Source organism: Diadema setosum, chromosome 7 (genome assembly GCF_964275005.1).
Source record: "Diadema setosum chromosome 7, eeDiaSeto1, whole genome shotgun sequence".
Lineage (NCBI taxonomy): Eukaryota > Metazoa > Echinodermata > Echinoidea > Diadematoida > Diadematidae > Diadema > Diadema setosum.
The window spans coordinates 25,202,617-25,223,776 of record NC_092691.1 but is presented as its reverse complement, the minus strand read 5'-3'; the positions used below and the strand labels follow the sequence as shown (position 1 = coordinate 25,223,776).

At 36.6% G+C, this 21,160-nt stretch overlaps 1 protein-coding gene across 1 annotated transcript; it reads left to right on the top strand.

Annotated features, from left to right (window-relative positions):
- The first annotated feature begins 238 nt into the window (after positions 1–238).
- Positions 239–20,946, top strand: LOC140231131 (short transient receptor potential channel 4-like). The gene is made up of 14 exons (XM_072311283.1): positions 239–410; positions 5,559–5,683; positions 7,326–7,433; positions 8,441–8,725; positions 10,160–10,249; positions 10,942–11,120; positions 11,787–11,920; positions 12,471–12,610; positions 13,887–14,347; positions 15,244–15,445; positions 16,565–16,754; positions 17,323–17,335; positions 19,455–19,565; positions 20,529–20,946. The coding sequence occupies exons 1-14, from the start codon at positions 239–241 to the stop codon at positions 20,944–20,946; spliced, it is 2,628 nt and encodes an 875-aa protein (XP_072167384.1).
- The last annotated feature ends 214 nt before the right edge of the window (positions 20,947–21,160 follow it).

The window sequence follows — 21,160 nt, the reverse complement described above, 5'->3', positions numbered from 1 at the left end:
TATTTTGTGGACAAAATCCAATTATTTAGAAGGCGTTTAGGAATTTCACGTCGTGGTTTGATGTTCGTATATGACCATTTCTATATCACCATTGAGTCACCGCGATGTCATTCTGTCTGTACTGCATGGAATGAGAAGACATGGAATGAACGTGCTATGGACTCTGGTGGCCCAGTTGAAGACCTGATGTGCTGCAGTTTGAAGTAATAGTTGTCTATTATTAAGCTGTCACGTAAGAATGCCGTCCGTCGCTTCTCGCAGACTCGAGTTGTTCACAGCGATCCAGTCGTTAGACCTGCTCCAGGTCCAGACCCTGTTAGCCAAGAAGGAGGGTTTCGGTGAAGAATGGGACTTCCGAGACTCGGAACGGCGATCGGTCTACGCCCATGCCATTCAAGTCGGGGTGTGCGGTAAATAATAATCATTAAAGTATTCGATACCAGCCATTTTTCCTAAACTTGCCCAACCAAAAGTGAAGTACAAGCGGTGTTACCTTAATTAGTTATCATAGTAACCCAGGGCATGCAGAAAAAGAATTGTTCTCGTGAGAATACGAAGTTAAAACGAATAAAACGAATAGATAACAGGGAAGACTCTATCATTAAAACAAATGAATAGGATGTCCAATAGACATCTATTAATTTCCCCATGGCTGTACCTTTCATAATATTTTCATCGTGATTAATATTCTTAGCATCAATATCATTATCACTTGCATTATCATCACTGTTGTCATTCGTCATAATCACTATCATTTTCATTATCATCATTGTTCTCGCCATCATCATCAGCAACATGATCAACAATAATATTGTGGTTATAGACGCTACAGAAGCACTCGAAGAAGAGCGCAAACCTCCGCCAATACTAGCCGTAGGCCTAGGTATATGGTCACCTGCCAGCATCATAGAACTGCGCACACAGCATTCATTAAAAAAAAAATTCTGATTCAGATTATCACCAAAAATTTATCACCCTTTACTTCTATCACGACGGACCTATATACCCTGAAAATTTGATCAAAATCTGTTTGTGTAACTTTTCGAGTAATTTATTGTTAACAGATAAACAACAAGCACGCACAATAATGCCTGCAAAGGCATAATCTCCTTGCATGCCTGACGTCAAGACTGCGTACATTGGATGTTCTGAAAATGCAAGAGACACCACAATATCCAAGTTATACAGCCGTACCTACTCGAGTTCGGAGGGATATGGATGTTACAGATGTACCTGCATTGCCAACATTGAGGTCGTACTATCAGTATGCTGAGAAAAAAAGAAAGAAAGAAAAGAAAAATAAATTGCGCTGTCAATCTACCGAGTGGAACAATGAAGTTCTGGTGCATTTTTTTCTTTTGTTTATTTTTGTTTGCTCGTTTTCACGCAATCGCTCATTCATCTCTTTCGCTCTGAACCTTTATGTGTATCGTCATGTAGCTACCGAATATAAACAACTTGTGATGACTTTGTCTGTAATACAAACGAGAGGTGTTGTGGAATACGTTAAGTCAAAAAGAACTGATGTTAACAAGTCATAGGCCTCTGAAGATTTAGTGATAAAGCGTGTTTTGTCATCGATTCAAGGTTGCTTTTAAAGTACGCTTGTGCCCAGACTTTCCTCGTATTCGTGTTAGGCATGAATCGTTCCCGTCTGCTAACTAAATTGTCGTGCTTCTAGAAACAGTAGGCACTACAGATCACAGAAAATCAAACTCACACAGCGTTATGATAATGTGATGCATTGAGTCAATACAGTTCAGTTCAGTTCAGTTCAGTTTTTATTTCTGCATTTCAAAATCAATACAAATCCACAAATCAACAAAATACTTACATAGTCATTTACACAGCTAATATTCGTAACGTTTGGATCTTACATACATTTTTTTTTTTCAAGAACGAATATCATATGATTATGAAAGGAAGCAATAGGAAATGATAAAAATGAAATGCAGGGGACCATCATCATAAGCTAAGCTTGACGAGGAAGATGGCCCCAGGTAAAGAGATACATAAAGAAAATCTTGCCACTCACTGAGTGGGGGGTAATTGTGCAAAGGGCACAACGAAGAGATACATAAAGAAAATCTTGCCACTCACTGAGTGGGAAGTAGTAATTGTGCGAAGGGCGTGCGGTGCAGTGCGGTGTGCATTGTGTTGGGATGAATCTTGGTTTGTACGTTGAGTGTACAAAGTGTTATTTTGTGTATCAGTGTGATGAGGTGAATATTACAAAGTGTTATTTTGTGTATCAGTGTGATGAGGTGAATATTACTTCAGTTATGGCCGTGAACTCATTGTTTAGGGTGTTTGTTGACCAGGTGGTATGAATATTTTTATGTGTCAGAAGTATACTGGATTATGAGGGTGTTTTTTAGTTCTCGTTTAAAAATGTTCAACGACGTACGTTGTTTTAAATTAGGGGGTAAAGAATTCCAAATATCTGGTCCATTGTGCTTTAAAGATTTTTGAGCTAAAATGATTCTGGGGTTTTCGAGATGGTAATCGGACGACTGACGTGTTGGATATGAATGAACGGTGAAATTTGGAGTGAAGAAGCCATCAAAAATTTTTGGAAGACAATTAAATGTATATTTATACATAAAAACAGCAGTTTGAAAGGTGTGAAGATCCTCAATTTTCAATGTTTTTAGTTGATGAAATAGGGGATTGGATGGGGATAAGTAACGGGAATTGGTAATCAAACGTACAGCACGTTTTTGGAGAGTAAGAATTGGATTAATTTTAGTTGAGCCACAGTTTCCCCAAACGATATTGCAGTATGTGATATGTGGTAAGATCAATGCATTGTATAGAATAGTCAGGGAATTTTGAGAAATGAAGTTTTTCAGTCGATATAAAATTTCTACAGTTCTTGAGACAGACGTGTGGATATTATGAATGTGATCGTTCCAAGTTAAACTCGAGTCAATTGTGATTCCTAAAAATTTAGTAGATCTTACTTCAGTTAAAGATAATCCATCAATATTGATATTATAACTGCTGTTAATGTTCTGTGAAGCAGTAGGTTTGAAACGTATAAAATTTGTTTTAGAGACATTAAGGGATAATTTATTACATATAAACCATCGGGAGACTTTGTCTATTTCCGTGTTCAGAGTATTAAACAGTGTTTCGAGGTTCTCATGGGAGTAAAAAATATTAGTATCATCCGCAAAAAGTATAAATTTAAGAGTTTTTGATGTATTTATTATATCATTAATATATACAAGGAACAGTAGGGGGCCAAGAATTGATCCCTGGGGAACACCACATACAATATTAGAATTCGGAGATTTAGATGACTTAAATAGTACATATTGCTTTCTGTTGGATAAATAATCAATAATCCAAGAAAGTGCTAAACCACGAATACCATATCTTTTTAATTTGTAAATTAATATATCATGATCTATGGTATCAAAAGCCTTTGATAAATCCATGAAAATTCCTATAAAATGTTTTTTATTTGCAAAAGATTCAGTAAATTAATATATCATGATCTATGGTATCAAAAGCCTTTGATAAATCCATGAAAATTCCTATAAAATGTTTTTTATTTGCAAAAGATTCAGTAATCTTATCTAACAATTGAATTATAGCTAAATCGGTGGAATGGCCCTTTCTAAATCCAAACTGATTAGGTATAAGTAGGTCATTTACATGAAGAAAAATGTACAGGCGTTTATGAATAATTTTTTCCAGAATTTTAGAAATACTAGGTAATAACGATATTGGTCTATAATTTGTTAAAAGAGAAGGGTCGTCTTTTCTTTTGAAAATTGGAACTACTTTCGCAATTTTTAATGAGTTCGGGCATATTCCAGAAGACAGTGAAAGATTGAAAATGTAAGATAAAGGTGTGGTTATTTGTTTGATGATTTTCTTCAGTATATAAACACTTATTTCATCATGGCCACTAGATCTACTTGGCTTTAATCTGTTAACAATCTCCAGTATTTCTTCCTCATCTGTTGGGGTAAAGAAAAGGGATTTGTCGCAGTTTGGTGGAAGAAATTCAATAAAGTTTGAATGAACATGTTTGTTTTTTATTTTTGAAGCTAATTGGGGGCCAATATTAACGAAGTATGAGTTAAAAGCATCAGATATTTCATCAGGGTTTATGAGTTCTTTGTTGTCATTATAAAAAACGGACGATGTTTCCTTATTATTTTTACCTGTTATTTCATATATAGTTTCCCATAAACCATTTACGTTATCCTTTTGATTATCAAACTTATCGGAATAATACATTTTACGAGAAATACGAATCAAATTACTGAGTATATTTCTATACTTTTTGTAATCTGTAAAATGTTTTGTATTGTGGGTAGTAATCGCCAGTTTATACAATTTATTACGGGTTTTTATTGAATTGATGATTCCCTTTGTAATCCAGGGATGTTTGTTCTTTCTGCGTGTTTTATGATATAAAACGTTGCTCCTTGTACATGATTTTCAGCGTATTTCGTTGGTATACTGTACTCCCTTTGGCTATGTCATTTTAATGGCATTCCAAGATATAAGTGCATAATGTATCTATATAAATATACACAATAAGATTTGTATTATATTGGTACATTGCTGGAGAACACAGTAAGATTTGTTTATGTTTATATATTGCAGATGTATCAGCATGATTACAACGTCATACTGTGTTGGGGAGAACGTCATACTGTGTTGTATGACGTCATACTGACACAACTTGACACAACGTCATACTGTTTTGGGGAGAACACAGTAAGATTTGTTTGTTGGGGAGAACACAGTAAGATTTGGAGAACACAGTAAGATTTGTTTATGTTTATATATTGCAGATGTATCAGCATGATTACAACGTCATACTGTGTTGGGGAGGTCAATAAATTAATGTATACGGCAATTTTGAGTGTATACCTCGCTTTTTAACAATATTGAGTACAGACATAATCATACAGTAATCTACAAGAGTAACAGGGAGTTCTGCCACAATAAAAAAAAAAAAAAAGAAGCAGTATGCACGTTTTGACAAAATGGGTCCTATTGGGCAGGACAATAGCATCCTTTACAATAATATCATTGTCTATTAAGGTAAAGTTTATCACATCAATTGACCAGATCATGCAGTACGATCTAATTTAAGGTCATTGCAGCATTGATTTGTTTTACGGGGGGGGGGGGGAACAAGCAACGATAAAAGAAAGCTCTTCCACATAATAAAGACATTCGTCGTGGATTTGTGCTCAAACATGCGACAAATGATATAAAACGTTGTTCGTTGTACATGATTTTCTGCGTATTTCGTTGATATACTGTACTCCCTTTGGCTATGTCATTTTAATGGCATTCCAAGATATAAGTGCATAATGTATATAAATATACACAATAAGATTTGTATTATATTGGTACATTGCTGGAGAACACAGTAAGATTTGTTTATGTTTATATATTGCAGATGTATCAGCATGATTACTACGTCATACTGTGTTACTACGTCATACTGTGTTGGGGAGGTCAATATAGCTAAGAGGTCAATACAATGATATACCAAAATACTGCCCTTCTTTTCTTCTACTCAGGAATGGTATCGACGTTTATAGAACACGAAATACCTCTCGGAGACGCCCTGCTACGAGCAGCCGATGCTTGTCTTGAAGACATCGTGCGCATCATCATCAAACATCTCAAACAGGGCTTGCCGAAGGTTGGAGACAGACGTTAGATGGCGCTCTTTCACTTTCTGACGCCCTCCTCCTCCTCGTCCTCCTCCTCCTCCTCCTCCTCCACCATTACCACCAGGGGCCTGTCTTATAAAGACTTGTGATAGAAATCAATCACAAGTTTTTTGTGTGCTGCAATGCAAGTTGCGATTGATTTGGGGACTTGTGATTGATTTGAAGGCTTTATAAGACGGGGCCCAGACCTCTTCCTCCTCCTTCTCCTTTTCATTCTCCTCTCCTTCCTCGTCTCTTACTTTGTTCGCACATTTTGATAAGTTATTACGATTGGAATAGAAATTTCCAAAGACAATAACAATACGTGCCTAGCTTTTGCTTCACTGAACCACTAAATGAATCATTATTATCACTATCAAACGGGGGTGGGGGACCAAAGGCCAATATCATTATTTGCTTTGTAACGCATTCCCTGCTATTAATCAACCCATCACTCTTGTGGCAACTATCTATTGTGTACACTTTGTAAAGCTAGGAATTTGTCTGACCTGTAGTTATTCTGATGTTTGGGATACGAACTGAGCAGTGGTATTTTCATCATCGTACTTTATTATTGGGGTATGGTATTTTTGACGTCGATTAGTTTACTTCGTCATATAAGCGTGATACATTGTATGTACCACCAGGGATTTTTTTTTTTTCAAACACACCGAGAATAAATTAAAATTATTTTTATTGAAATCTTATAACATCCAACCGAGTTAGTTTACCTTTATCATCTCAGTCAAGTCATCATTCTTTTTTACATAAATCCTCCTTACAATTATGTTCCTGTCTGTGTTCTGAATATAACGATGTGTCTATTCTCTCTTTCTCCTGCATTCTTACCAACATAATTACATTGCATTATATTCAATCCAGCTTGTATTTCATCACTTATTTTACATTATGGAATCTAGATTGCTTGCATCCACGATTTCACGCGCTGTAGTTTTTCCCCCTTTTCCCCTTTTTTTTCTCTCTTCTTTTCTCTTTTTTTTCCCTTTTCTTTCTTTTTCCCTTCCCAATCATCTTGATGTCAGTTGACATCGGTTCGTTTCATTTTGTTTTATATTGCTGTCTTGTGTATTTTCTGAGGGTCCCATATCGTACAAGCTCTGCTTCTTAGTGGGACCCTCGACTTCCATTCTCATCCTTAGTTGACTTGTATTATACGCTTTATATATATATCAACAAAGATGTAATTGCATTTTTTTTCCATCTACTTCTCATTTACATATGTTCCTTGTCAAATTACATTCTGCAAGTATTACAAATATCCTGTACATATGCAATCTATATAATTTCTTTGTTCATTTGATGGAAGTGAAAATAAAGTTGAATCTTGAATCTTGAATCTGGAATCTGGAATCTTACGTGAACTGATAGAATTTATCTATTATTTCCAAATATGATACCGATGTCTATCAGACATTTTCATTACATTTTCATGAAAAAAGAAAGAAAGAAAGAAAGTACCTTTGTTTTCATCTTATTCGGTTTTGTTTTGTTTCGTTTCTTTCTTAAATTCTCATGAAAAAGAAAGAACGAAATAAACTACCTATGTTTTAATTTTTCGGGTTTTGATTTGTTTTGTTTCTTGTTGCATGTGCTGACTTTCCACCCAATCAGACCCTCTTTCTTGCTGCTCTCCTGTGCCGCTGCGAGAACGATGACTACCATCACGACATCACCCCGCTCATGGCCGCAGCCCACAGGAACAACTTCGCTGTAGTGCAGGTAGGTGACTCAAATCTACGTGATGGAGGACATCGGACAAAATTAATGGATGCGTATAGATCTGCTCTGCCGAGCCTTTGAATCCAGGGCCCGAATCCAGGGGCTCGTCTATGCACTAAGTAGGCCTACTTTTATACTGCCAGTGGTGACCATGAATTACCCTGATTACTGTAAAACGAGGAATGTTCGCGTGCCTTTAATTCCGCGAATTTCGCGAGAGCTAAGATTCGCGAAATAAGAATGCACGCGAAAGTTCTTGTCTACACTGTATGTATTGAATGTGAAAGGCAACTCGCGAATATTTCATGCCGCGGAAAAGGCCGTCGTCTCCAAGTCGCGAAAATTTCATGCCATGAAGATATCGTGTTTTACATACCCACAGAATATCCCTACGCGTGTAAATTATTTTCTTGTGGAGCTGGGGCAAGTCTTATGACAGGGTCGTCTGAATGATAAGTGAAGACACTGAAGAGGCTACTCGGGATGTATACGACTTTTTTTTTTCACTGATGCTTTAAACTAAATCCTACACTAAATACCATTGTATTTGCGATTTATATTTTCATTGTTTCCAGTGAAAATGTGTGTGTAATGCGAAACAGCGCATGCAACAGCACACAAAACGGATTCGACAACATTGAATCCCAAACCCTTTTTTTTTTCTGTTATGAAAGAAAAAAAAAAAGATGAATGTCCCGTGATGCAATTCAATATATCACGATTCATGATAGACAACACTATACACAATCTAATAGACTGTTTCGGCTATCTATGCATTCAGCTTTGTTCACCGAAGCTGCTCTGAACAACTTCAAATCTTGCCCTACCTCGCCAAAAAATGAGTTAATTTCTGCATGCCTAGGAAACTGAAATGGAGAGAGGAGGTGAATGAAATGGTTCGTTATGGGTTAGAGTTATCGACCTCGCTGTAAGAAAAGAAACATCAATTAATTGCAATACATTACAGAAGTGGTCAGTCTTCATAAACAATAATTATTCTATACTAGATTCTGGTCGAGGAGGGCGCCACCCTGAGCCAGCCACAGCAAGAAGAGGACCTCTCCGACCTCACAGAGAGTATCTTCGTGATGAACAAGTACCGAGCGCTGGCCAGCGAGGCGTACATGGCTCAGGCTTTCATCGACCCGACGTGCTTCGCCTTCGAGCTGTCCCAACGACTGCGCCATCTGGGAGACCACTGGGAAGCTCAGAACATGGAGTTCTGGGCGCTGGTGGAACGAGTGGAAAACTTCTCTCAGGAATTCATGGCTCAGTCGAATAAGGCTTCGGACGTAAGAACATCATTTTATTTTATTTTATATATTTTATTTTATTTTATTTTATTTTATTTTATTTTATTTTATTTTATTTTATATATTTTATTTTATTTTATTTTATTTTATTTTATTTTATTTTATTTTATTTTATTTTATTTTATTTTATTTTATTTTGTTTTGTTTTATTTTATTTTATTTTATTTTATTTTATTTCATTTCATTTTATTTCATTTCATTTCATAGCATGTTATTTCATTCCATTTCATGTCATGTCATTTCATTTTATTTTATTCCATTTCGTTTCATTTAATTTCACACACAGACGACAGTCATGACATACATCTACAGACACATACACACACACATCTATTTGATATTTACACATCTCAGACACAGTATGTCCCCCAAAAAAATTACAACGGATTTTCGCATTGATAACACCCGATATGATAAGACCGTCTAAAATTAATGTTATCTCAGGGTCGTGAAATACAACATCTTAGCTCTATTTTGCAGAAAACCCCATTAATAGTTAAGCGGTCACAAAGAAATGTGGATTATTGTAAAGCATGTCATGAATCTGATTCTTCCAAGTTTAGCAATTGGATGCTCTTAACTGCATATTAATGTGTGAACACAATAGGCAGAACTTGGAGGGAAGTGATTCCTGACATGCTCTACAAAATTTCTCATTTTCTCATCTCAAAATTTCTCATCTCAAATTCCTCATTTCTCTTTGACTATACCTGAAGCAAATCGAATGGGGTTTTCTGTAAGATGTGGGCAAAGAGTCATAGTTTCATACCCTAAAATTGTATTTGCATTGATTCACTATTTTTAAAGTTATCGTAGCAGAGGGTATCGTTGTAATTTTTTGGGGGACATACGGTACAACAGAGAAAAAGAAAGACAACTTAAGTGTTCCAGCTGGCGAAGACGATCTTTCGAGCTCAATTTTCATTAGTTGAATGTAATGCATATTGATTATAATAGAATTTTAACCGTACAATATAACAGAATGATAATAACTTTTGTTATCCAAAATATACATATTGCTCTAAATTCAGGATTTGATATGTTAAGTCGGGGAGGTTAAGTCCCTCTATACAAGTTCAGATGGAACTTTCTGAGTGTTCCCTTACCCGCCAAACAGTTTCATAGATTGCGTATTGTGTATAACAGTGACAGAGTGAGGTGCGAGTTTCCTTCAATTTGTCAATTTGACGTGTATAACATTGCTGTAATACACGGTACGTTTTGTTTTCCTTGAACTTGTATCGACATCAAAAATATGCTATTGAAAATGAAATTTCATTTGAATTGAATTAAATTGATTCACTAAAATTACATTTACCGTCTTTAATCTTTCGCAATTATTAGTAAGTGTTGCGATAAGAAGGGTGACTTCGCCCTTTCTGCTTACTTTTTCTTTTCATTTTATTTTCCAAGCTTCAAACTCTGCATAGGACTTCGCGAAATGAACAGACAGAAGATCCCGTTGCTAAGATACGTCAAGGCGTGTCAGCTGACCAGAAACCGGTGAGTAGAGGCGTGGCCTGTCGGAACAATAACAACAACAATAAAGAAGAATAGAGAATAATTATCATTGTATCAGAAAAAAAAAAGCCTACCTACAGCCATATCACACAGTCATTCAACGTATGCATTTACTGAAACATTGTTCTTATTAGACAGGAAGTGTTGACGATTAAATAAATGTCAACATCAAAGGGCTCCTGAGGATTTGGAACAGCTGCTCCAAGAATTATATCGCCACCCCCACCCCCAGCTCTAGATGTAAATACATATTTTGTTTGCATCTTATGATGTATCAACTGAATGCTATAATTTGCAACGAGAATTTCAATTTATGTTTGCAATCAGCTCCCAAACAGTAGAAATAAAAATGAAGCAAAAACCAAGCAAATTTACATCAGTGCGTTGATCATAAGCAATTCAAGTCTCATTTTGAAAATGATATTTTTTTCATTTCCTTTTTGTTATGTTTTGTTTAGCTTTTTTTTTTCTTATAGCGTCACAATGATGAGCTGGTTGTGATATTAACAATGCAATGTCAATAATGTGAGTTAGTTAAAACGTCATTAATGTCAATGTTAGAAAAAATACTTATTCACTGTGCTTCATTATATACTAAATTTCATCTTTTCTTGTAAGAGGGGGAAAAAAAGAGCAACATACATTCATTAACACAGCTTTTGTTGCTGCGACAGTTCGTCACACACCCTTTCACGCAAAACGCCCTGAGCCAAGATTACTACGCTGAGCTGGACGGAATGAAAAGGCCGACTCTGTGGCTCCTGACGCTGATGGCGCTCGTCTGTTATCCTGTGTTCTCCCTTTTGTATCTGATCTATCCAGCGGGAGTCATACATCGGTTTCTCAAAATCCCGTAAAATATGCACTAATAGAAACTCGTAAGAAGGGGTTTGATAGTTTAACACACATTCACAGCCTGCAAGTATAATAATTTATGGCGATGATTTTGATTGTTTACTTCCGGATTGCTGCTGGAGTACTACTATGTTATTTAAAACAAAACATGACATATTTTCTTGTGAGTATTATGGACAACGCTTTTGTCCGAATTGGATCGCTGCCCTTTAAGAACCGCTAGTTAACAGCTGCATATTATTTTCGTATTTCTTGCTGGAGTTTGTGTTTCTTAATTACGTTTTGTGTCTTTTTAACAGCTTTCAGTATAAATGAAGATTATTTGAGACATGGTACACCTGTTTACCGAATGCCAATATATCACTAATGATATGATTTTTACGATTATCATTTATTTCAAAATAATGATATCGTAAGATATAATCTGAAGAAATAATAAATATTCATTTTGTATCGATTCTCATACCCGGTATGTACATAATTTCTGTTTATTATTGATTTACTTGATAGAGAGGAATACATGGACGAACAAATAGATAAATGAATATGTATTAATATGTACAATATCCGTATTACATACTTATTCATAAGATATCTGATTGTTTGAAGTTTAACAGATGATTTAATTTCTATTTTGATCGTGTTTCGATTCTATATATCCCAGCCACATCAGCGTGTTTATGCACCTTGGCTCAGATCTGACGTTGATGGCGTTTGTCATCTTCCTGTCCGTCGAGGATCGCTCCTCGCCTTTCGTGTCGTTCTGGTGTCAAATGGTCACCTTCATCATTTGCCTTGGTATATACATTCCTTTTTGTCAGACTTTCAAGTGAAAGTCAAGGGAAATCAAGTGAGATTAAGTCATTTTGAAATTTTGTTCACTATGTGTCATTTTATTGTTTTTTTTTATGTAATGATGATTGCATAGTTTTAGATTTGAATTAAAGTTTATATAATTATGATTGTATGATTACGTAAGTTATTATCCGATGGAAATGTAAGCAAGTTTTCTGCAATTCAGCCTTCTGGCTGCAAATGATTTTTCAATAAACCATTACCATTACCATTATTACCATTAAAATATCACATTCATATCAGAAATATGAAGGATGAGGAGCTTATTTGCACAACTTTGATGATAACATATTTTTATGTGTATTTCTAAATGGCCACAAAATCTTCTCTTGATACTAAATAAACATTTAAAAAAAACACAACCCGAGAGCATGAAAGAATATTATTTTCCATAAGTAATTTGTGCATGATATTGGCACTACCCTTGTCGAATTTCCTCTCTGAATGCTAGTAATCGTTTTGTTGCCCCCGGAATGGTTCTATACCTATACAGGAATCTCAGGCAGACACGTTAGAATGATCTATCAGAAGGGCCCGGGGAAGTTCCTCTCTTTTCCTATGTCTCTCATGGACAGTTTGCTTGTCAAGACCTGTTTCACTACCCTCTATACCATCTGGATTTCGCAATTGATTGTGAGTATTAAACCATTAATTTTCATCGCTTTGCTTTTGTTTCTATTGTTATATATGAAGGGTTTGTTTGCAAAAACAGATAAGTCCATTTTTGAAGATTTTGAAGTACGATCTCTGTCATGAAGTACAATATAATACCTTTTAAATGATATATTGGTCACTATATTAAAGGTATATTTATGAAGTTATGGTCAAAAGAAGCAAAAATTTTCTTATTATTCTCTTTATATTTCTCGACCTTTAATCGCAAATATCTCCATTTGGCAAATATGGACTTATCGGTTTTTGCAAACAAACTCTTCTATATATATATATATATATATATATATATATATATATATATATATATATGATATTATATATAAATGTTGATAGGAAAAGGACAAAATTAATGATCAAAGTGATGCCTGATGGTGGTGATGATAAAACGATGCTGGTGTAAAAGACGGCTTGCTGTGAATGCTGAGCGTACGTGCCTTATGTTTATATACAGGGCTGGACAGTATTTTTTTTTCTCTAGTGACCAGTTCGGGCCAATAAAATCTTTCAAATTATAATTTTGGTGGCCCGAAATATAAGTGAACATAAGAATTAATATTAACCCGTTGAGGATGAGTCCCGAGTATACTCGGGCAGGTGTCTAGCAAAATCAAACCGTCCTCAACGGGTTAAAAAACTTGGAGGCCGATATAAATATTTAGTGGCCCGCACCAATAAACATATATCATATACCTGAATAAACGAACGGCTCAAGTCCAAATTGAGCTATTACCTTTGGAGAAGTATTGCAAAAGAAATATAGATGATGATTCAAGTGACATTTCAATTTGTAAATACAAAATTTTATTCTACTAACTGAATGTTATCAATGATAGGACATCATTAGGACATAATTAGGACACACACACACATACACGAATATAATGTGAAAATGTGAAAAATATCGGGTTTTTTTTTTTAATGGAAGTGAATAAATATCACTGGGGAAAATGATGTACTAGTAAAGTACTGGCGAGGTTTTGGTGTAATTCAGAATATTGTGAGGAATGTGTAAGTTTTACTACCCCGAATGCAAGTCATGATATTTACTCCTCAAATGATCCAGTCTATCATTTTGTTCAAGTAACACCCAGCAATGCAAGTGCCTAGCTGGCACTTTATTCACATTTCAGCATTTTCGTGACTTCGTTTGCCTGCATAATCATTTGCATTGTGCGCTTCATGATATTTCCGATGAACCTTTCAAGTATCCTGGGTTATCTTTTCCACAAATCAGGACAACTATACACACATGACCATTCAGCGGTATGAGGCCTCACTCATTGTACCCGACACTAATGCCACCAGCTCCAGCAACGTTGACTACAACCAGGGGACTGCGAATGCGACCCCGACAACGCCCCCGACAACGCAGTTCGGTCCGGAGTGGGTCACTGCCCAGTGGGATGACCCAAGAGTCGTGTCCAACGCTCTCTACTCCCTCGTTGTCACTATGTGCACCATTCGCACATTTTACATCCTGACCACGAACAGCCTTCCCATCTACGTCATCGCCAAAGCCGTAGTCGACATGGTGGTCGATGTCGTACGCATTAGCCTTATGTACATCTACATCATGCTGGCATTTGGTCTTGGAATCACGTTCGTGTACCGCAGCGTTTGGGAAATGGCAGCCTTTGACTGTGAAGTGAATGGTATCCCCGTATCGGAGTGCCCACGCTCAACATTCTCCTACTCGTAAGATTTGTCCTTAACCCAACCTCGTCCTCTGACTTCCATTTAACTCCTGCTCGTTTCACAAAAAAGAAAGAAAGAAAAAGAATAAAAAATTACGTACCCAAAATTAAGGCATAATGAGCTTTCAAAGTGTAAGAAAAAAAAATCAATTCAAATACAAATGACAACAGGAGGTAAATTTAGAAGAAGTGAAAGTTAGATAGACATTTGGGATTTTTAATCGCTTCTCAAGTTTATATCACAATAAGTGAACCTCTGTTAAGTCATGACTGGCACTGCTAAGCTGCGTAAAATTAGATGAAGGAAGCTAGGTTGCATAAAAAAGAAAAATACATATTACATAATTAAGTTGCGCAGTGTCAGTCTCGTGGGCATTTTTTGGCTAGTGTCGAGCTTGTGGGCCTTATTTGCCTATGAGTGCCAGATCGGTCTCGTGGGCCTTCTTTGCCTGGTGTCGATCTCGGGGGCTGTATGACTCGTGAATGCTCGCGGGATAAATTAGATGAGGTGACGACAGCATAGGCCCCCTATGGTGTCCCATTGGCCAGAACACAGCCTAGTGCTCACTTCATTTCCCGCTATAAAACGAATAAAAAATCAAGAAAAATCAGCTCGAATTCTTCGCATCAAATTAGTGAGGCTTTGTCATAATAACGTTGCATCGATAGCTTCTTGTGAGAGGGGGCTTGTATTTGCGAAGTCATTCACAAAAATCGATGGTAGGATTGTTAGGTGATGCAAACATTGTCTCATCTATAATGCACATCTTATGAAGTGTTAGAAGACGTATAATTTTATGTACACCACAAACCTCAATTCCTAAACCATGTGCAGCTTGAATATCAGTGGTCGACTGAGTACGCAGAAGACAGTTCCCTGTGTGCTATTTCTTGCAGAGTGGGCAGAAGTATTTTCCAGCTCTTTTGGGCAATCTTCGGGCTTGTATCACTCCCCCAGCTCAGTCTCGACTTGCAGCCGGACGACCACTACATGAGCTACGTGTTCGCTTTCCTCTTCGTCGGCTACATGATCATCTCGGTGGTCGTCTTGCTCAACCTCCTCATTGCCGTGATGTCGTCACGCTATGCCGTCGTGGAGGTGAGAATCAACATCGGTCACCGTCTTTCCAGAATATCTGCTTCTCTTTTTTTTCCCCTTTAAACCTGGAAGATGCATTTCCTGATACCGGTTGCTTGTTCGGTACAGCTTACATCCAATTGACAGCTGAACTACGCCCACGGCTCCCCCCCCCCCCCCCCAAAAAAAAAAAAAAAAAAAAAAAGATAAAAAAATTATATGAATCATGAACAGTGTTTAGATTTATGCATATATATATATATATATATATATATATATATATATATATATATATAATTATATATACATATAAAAAAAAAAATCACCCATGACGTAATTGTGTACAATTTGCTTATAAGCAGTATCTTTGTACATCAAAGATTTTACAAAAGATATGAGTTTGTTTGCCATTCTCTTGATACTTACAAAACAAAACAAAACAAAAAATAATAATTATGGATTATAGGAGGACAAAGTCTTTTGATCAAATCTCTGGCTAAAGGGAGAAGGGGAGGGAGTAGATTAGCATAACGCATTTTAGGCATCAACCAGTACAATCCCAAGTCATATAACTGAAGGACAAAGAGAGACATAAAACTGTATACTCTGAAATCGAAATAATCATAATAATAGTGATGTTGGTAATAATGATAATGTTTGTAGTATAATAAGTAGTTATATTATTGACAATAATCATCTACATTTGTGATACAAATTCCACGTGCCGAATAGACACTGAACTAAAGGAAAGAATCAGAACTCAATAAATGGAACAAGTTATTTTTTTAATGTTTATGGAAGACGTTGAGGGATTGCTGGTTGCGAAGAGTTTGGGATAGTTGATTCCACAGTTTGGAAGTAGGAGATAAAAATGCTTTATCACCAAGTGTGGCCAGCATCTTGGAAGTAGGGTGGTTCAGCGTAAATGAAGTTTGGAATCACCGTTTCCTTCAAAGGGAACGGTGACTCCAAATTGACTGTTCAAAATCGTTTGAACTTTCAAACTACCAGTATGAAGGTGTCACAAATGCATGAGATAACTAATTTGTTTGATTTTCCTCCTGTTTGTCGAAATATAGTGTTGAGTATGAAGTGGCATTGAACTTAAATTTTTCATCCTCGCTTTCTTTCAAACAACAGTCCAATGCCGATAAGGAATGGAAGTTCTCCAGATCTCAGGTGTGGCTGTCTTACATTTCTCAAGAAGACGAGGTCACATTGCCGCCACCGTTCAATCTGCTGCCCTCTACGAAGCAGATACACGACTTTTTCAAATGGTGCTGTAGCGAGAAGAATAAAGAGGCCAAGCCGAAAAAGAAATTGGTGCGCTGTCAGAGTAGTAGTCTTTAACGCAAGAATCCCTAGATATTTATTTCACTTCTTCTTCTTCTTGCACAATAACTGCTTCTTACATTAGCGAGTTACATGTAGGCTGCACTGCACGCAGCAACGATCTGTTGTTTCTATACTTCTTGTTCTTTTTTGTCACCGACGATTAATTGCTTGTTAACCACTATGATAGATGCATTTTCCATGATTGATGTTCACACGTGGGAAAGGGAGTAGAGGAGGGATGGGAAAGTTGTGTTACTGTGGACAACGTATGTCCTTATTTCAAATCATGATGTTAACATAATTATGTTTTAGTCCCAAGTGTTATTCAAGAAATAAGTTATGATGATGATAATCTGATATAATCAATTAGAATCATATTAGTGAGTAGTTCAAATTCAAACGCAGTCTTGTAGAAGCTGGTATAGCAGGAGTCTAGGTACCTAGAGTTGCATGCACTTTCATGCGCTCCCGTAGAGGGGCAATGCGTTTACTAGTATCTAATCTCTGCGTCTAGTTGCCAGTTCTATATTCATTCTATGCTTCTGTTTTCTGCATATTTTTAGCCTCCAAGAACACGTCTCAGGGACGTATACATGGAATCAAAGGTTTGCGGAAATCTTGTTTAAAAATTAAATAATGTAATTTACAGGAATGATGATGTCACTCCATTCAAATATTAGCATTGATTAGTGGTAAATGTGGGGGATTTCAAGACATATGACTGAGAAAGAGAAAAATAAGGAACAATTTAACTTAGGAATTATACCATGATCAAATGAAATCTTAACTCACCTTGGAAGCATAGCTTACAAGAAGGTAGACACCCACCTATTGCTTACAAAGAGAGAAAATTTGAAATATCCAGACCAATTTCAGGCTTATCATCCTTTTCTGATAGTTTGATCTTCCTTAATCTTTTGTTATCTACGTCTATTATATGTTCATGGCACAATGAGTTTTCCGAGAGCAGTGGGTTTATGATGACATCGACCGCATAATATAATAAAGAACATTAGGCCAGTGGAAAAAAAAAATAGAAATTTCGTTCAGGACCTTTCTATACGAGGATTGTAAACTGAACATTAGGACGTACTGTTTTGATAGTCTGTCATTACACCTCCGATGTTTTACTTCTTCAAATTCAGTGTTGATTCTCAGTAGTTTCCCTCTTACCTACAATAATTCTTGAATTATTGATCCGGATGTGCCATGAGAAACTTTTTTATTTTTACTTTTCATACTTTTACTTTCAAATTTTATATGTGGATTTGAGTGAATGCAACAATATTGGTAGAACACATTAGTGAGATTTGATGATGACCGAACAATCCGTCCAAATTTTTAAAGTTTCTGTGCCGTCATCGCCAAATGAGGAGACAGTTTGTGACGTCATCGAAGGACAACTATGTATAACAATGTATAGAATTCAACACACCTGCACTTTTCTAGCATTGTGAAAAAGCACTTGACCATCTTTCAGAAAGCAGCGGGGATAATATTACTCATCGTAATGTCAGTAAAAAGTCGAAGGAATGTGTACTTAAAAAAATAACGAAGAAATATTGCAGAATTCTTCATTCTTTAAAGAAGTGAAAACAAAACCTTTGAATTGAATTGAAATTGAATTGAATAATATTATTCTGCAGTAACGTCACGAACTGTTGTAGTCTTCTCATCCAGACGGCGGCAACCAAAACTTCACAAACTAAAACCTTTTAACAGATTGTCCGATTATCCTCAAACGTCACTGATGTGTTCTATACTAATCTTCCTGCATTCACTCAAATCCACATATAAATTTTGGATTCATTCCCTTTAATCTGCTTTCCACGACTAACCATTAATCTCTTAGTAATTAGCTTTTGTAACGTCTTATTGCATGTTCACTCTCTGCATATTTCAGCCTTCCCCATCGCTTCCTAAGGCATATGTGGAGTCAAAGGTTAGCGTGACACCTTTATTTTCGTAGCGCTATGTTAACTTTCCCTAACGCTCTTTCTCCGTTTTTTCTTCAATTCTTGTAGTGTAGTTGCAAAACGCTTGTGCCGTAGCAACACTATCATGTGCCAGTAGCGCAAAATATAACCAGATAGATTATTAATGAATGACTTAATGAATAAATACGTTGATAGATAGATAGATAGATAGATAGATAGATAGATAGATAAATAGAAAGATAATCATTCAATATATTAGTCAGTCAACCCGCTGTGCTTATAACAGCTGTGGAGAGTGCTTGAGCGCTTTGGAACATTCTGCATAATACCTTTTTGCTTCATGAATATCAACTATAATCCCTAATATCAATATCAGACAGAGGTAAAGGCAATATACATCAAGACGTTTGCAGGATATCATTTTAGAAATGAATAGCATCATTTTAGCAGCGAAGGACAAAAATAAATATAAACAACGAAAAAAAAAACAACAACCATCACAATGATGTACATGGAATTATATTATTCTTCGGAACGTAGCTGAACTGGAAAATCTTTTCAAATGAATGTCAAAAATCAGGAAATTAAAGTTGAAGATGCTTAAAAACTAGAATAATAAAAGTTTCTGGATACGAGGATCATGAATTTTGATGCATTCACATTTCTTCCTCCACTTCCTTCCAACATCACGCCATTAAAAAAAATGATATCAATGATTTAAAAAACAAACAGAAGACCAATAGAAATCTGACTGAAAGGTACATCAAATACCGAGAGTCCAAGACTGAGCAAGACGCGGAGGTAGGGGGCGCCTTGTTGCTGTCGCGTGTGGAACTTCTGAACTTCAGGAATGAATGGGTGGAACTCAGGTACAGTATAGCAGCAAAGGTAGGAAAAAAGTATTTTGTTCTCTCTTTCTGTCTGCTTCTACAAAAACACACACACACGCACACACATACACTGATGTCCTCGGTTGGAGCAAAATAATTAGTTTGGGCGTCACACTGTGTCAAGCAGGCAAGAAAGTATTACGTTTGATTGTGTTTTTCTTATGTGATCACTCCATGTCTTGAACAGCAATGGCACAATTTCGTTTTTGTTTTGAGAATTAATATCAGTAAATTTTCAAAGAAGCACGATTTACGAGGACTTTAATGAGAATATCATGATTATTTCATAAACTGGAATAAAGCATGATATACCGGTAGAAACAAGTTTCTATCTCTATTCTATCTCAACAGAAAGACGCTCTTTAAAGTACGATGACTGTGCGATGTAACTGTGACGTCACAGAACAATGATCATAATATTACCATAATCAAGAGAATAGAATTTGAACAAACGATATTTTCTGAAGCCCCTGTAGATTGCAATTATGTTCGATTTTCAATTAAACTATTCTCGTGTTGGCTTCACAATAAACATACAAAATCAAAAGAGCAATATAGTGCAATTTTCTTCAAACCTGATGTATCTTCTTCAATAGTTGGTAGATTGGAATACAAATAAATCATATACCAATAACGCTGTTTCTATACGTATAAGTACCAATAATAGTCTCATATTCAGTAAAATGATGCAGGACAATAATATAATTTACTTCAAGCAGTGAAATAGAGTCGCATAGGGCTTAGTTATGCATGTGAAGTATATTTGTAGCTTTTAAAAAAAGTGCATTTTGTGATTATAAAACTTGTAGTTTTGACATTGATCCCCACGTTGATTACCCTGGTTACAGTGTAAAAGCATTCACCGTTTCAAAAACGATGGATATGAAGGCAATATACATGATGCATACGTATATACATTTCTATCATACATCTTTTGTCCAGACATCGGATCGCGGTGGCGGAACAAGATCTTTGGGGCATGATCGAGTGTCTCAATCAAATGGCCGAGAAACTGAAAGTAAAAGTGAGTTGTATCGATGCCATTGGTGACCAGCAGCTCAACACGGTTGGCGAGGTCCAGACCCTCGCCGACAGTCTCACTGTACTCGAGGAAGAGGCGATTGAGCTCGAACGTCGCGTTGACCAACTGCTCCACGATCCCCCACCTCCCTCTCCTCCTCCAACTCCTCCTCCGAAGGAGAAGCCAGTCAGGAATGCGAATTCGCTCGTGAAGTCCATGGCGCACCTCTTCGACCAGGGCAAGGAGCCCGAGAGCGACCCGGAAGTTGCGAAGACTCGCCAGGATTTTCAAGAGTACCTCGCCTCTCGTCGACTGAGCCGTAAACCTGAATTTCATTGAATGGTAGGCAGTTGACACGGTTACGGGTTTCATCATTAGAAAATCAACAGCAAATGACTGAAATGACAAGACTATTAGTATCAGCGAAGGTGCAAAAATTCGTTTTCTTACTACTTCTTGCTGTCGCTTGTCTGATTTCTTAGCCTAGAAGTATCATCAAAAGGCTGAGTATTTAGGGATTCTGGAAGAAGCTGGAAGAATGATAATAGACAAT

What these genes read in the sequence shown, in the direction of transcription:
- LOC140231131 (XM_072311283.1), top strand. Translation starts at nt 239, where the DNA reads ATGCCGTCCGTCGCTTCTCGCAGACTCGAGTTGTTCACAGCGATCCAG. An exon ending in CACCTTCATCATTTGCCTTG is followed by an intron (nt 11,921 to 12,470) that starts GTATATACATTC and finishes ATACCTATACAG; the next exon opens with GAATCTCAGGCAGACACGTT. An exon ending in CACGCTATGCCGTCGTGGAG is followed by an intron (nt 15,446 to 16,564) that starts GTGAGAATCAAC and finishes TTCAAACAACAG; the next exon opens with TCCAATGCCGATAAGGAATG.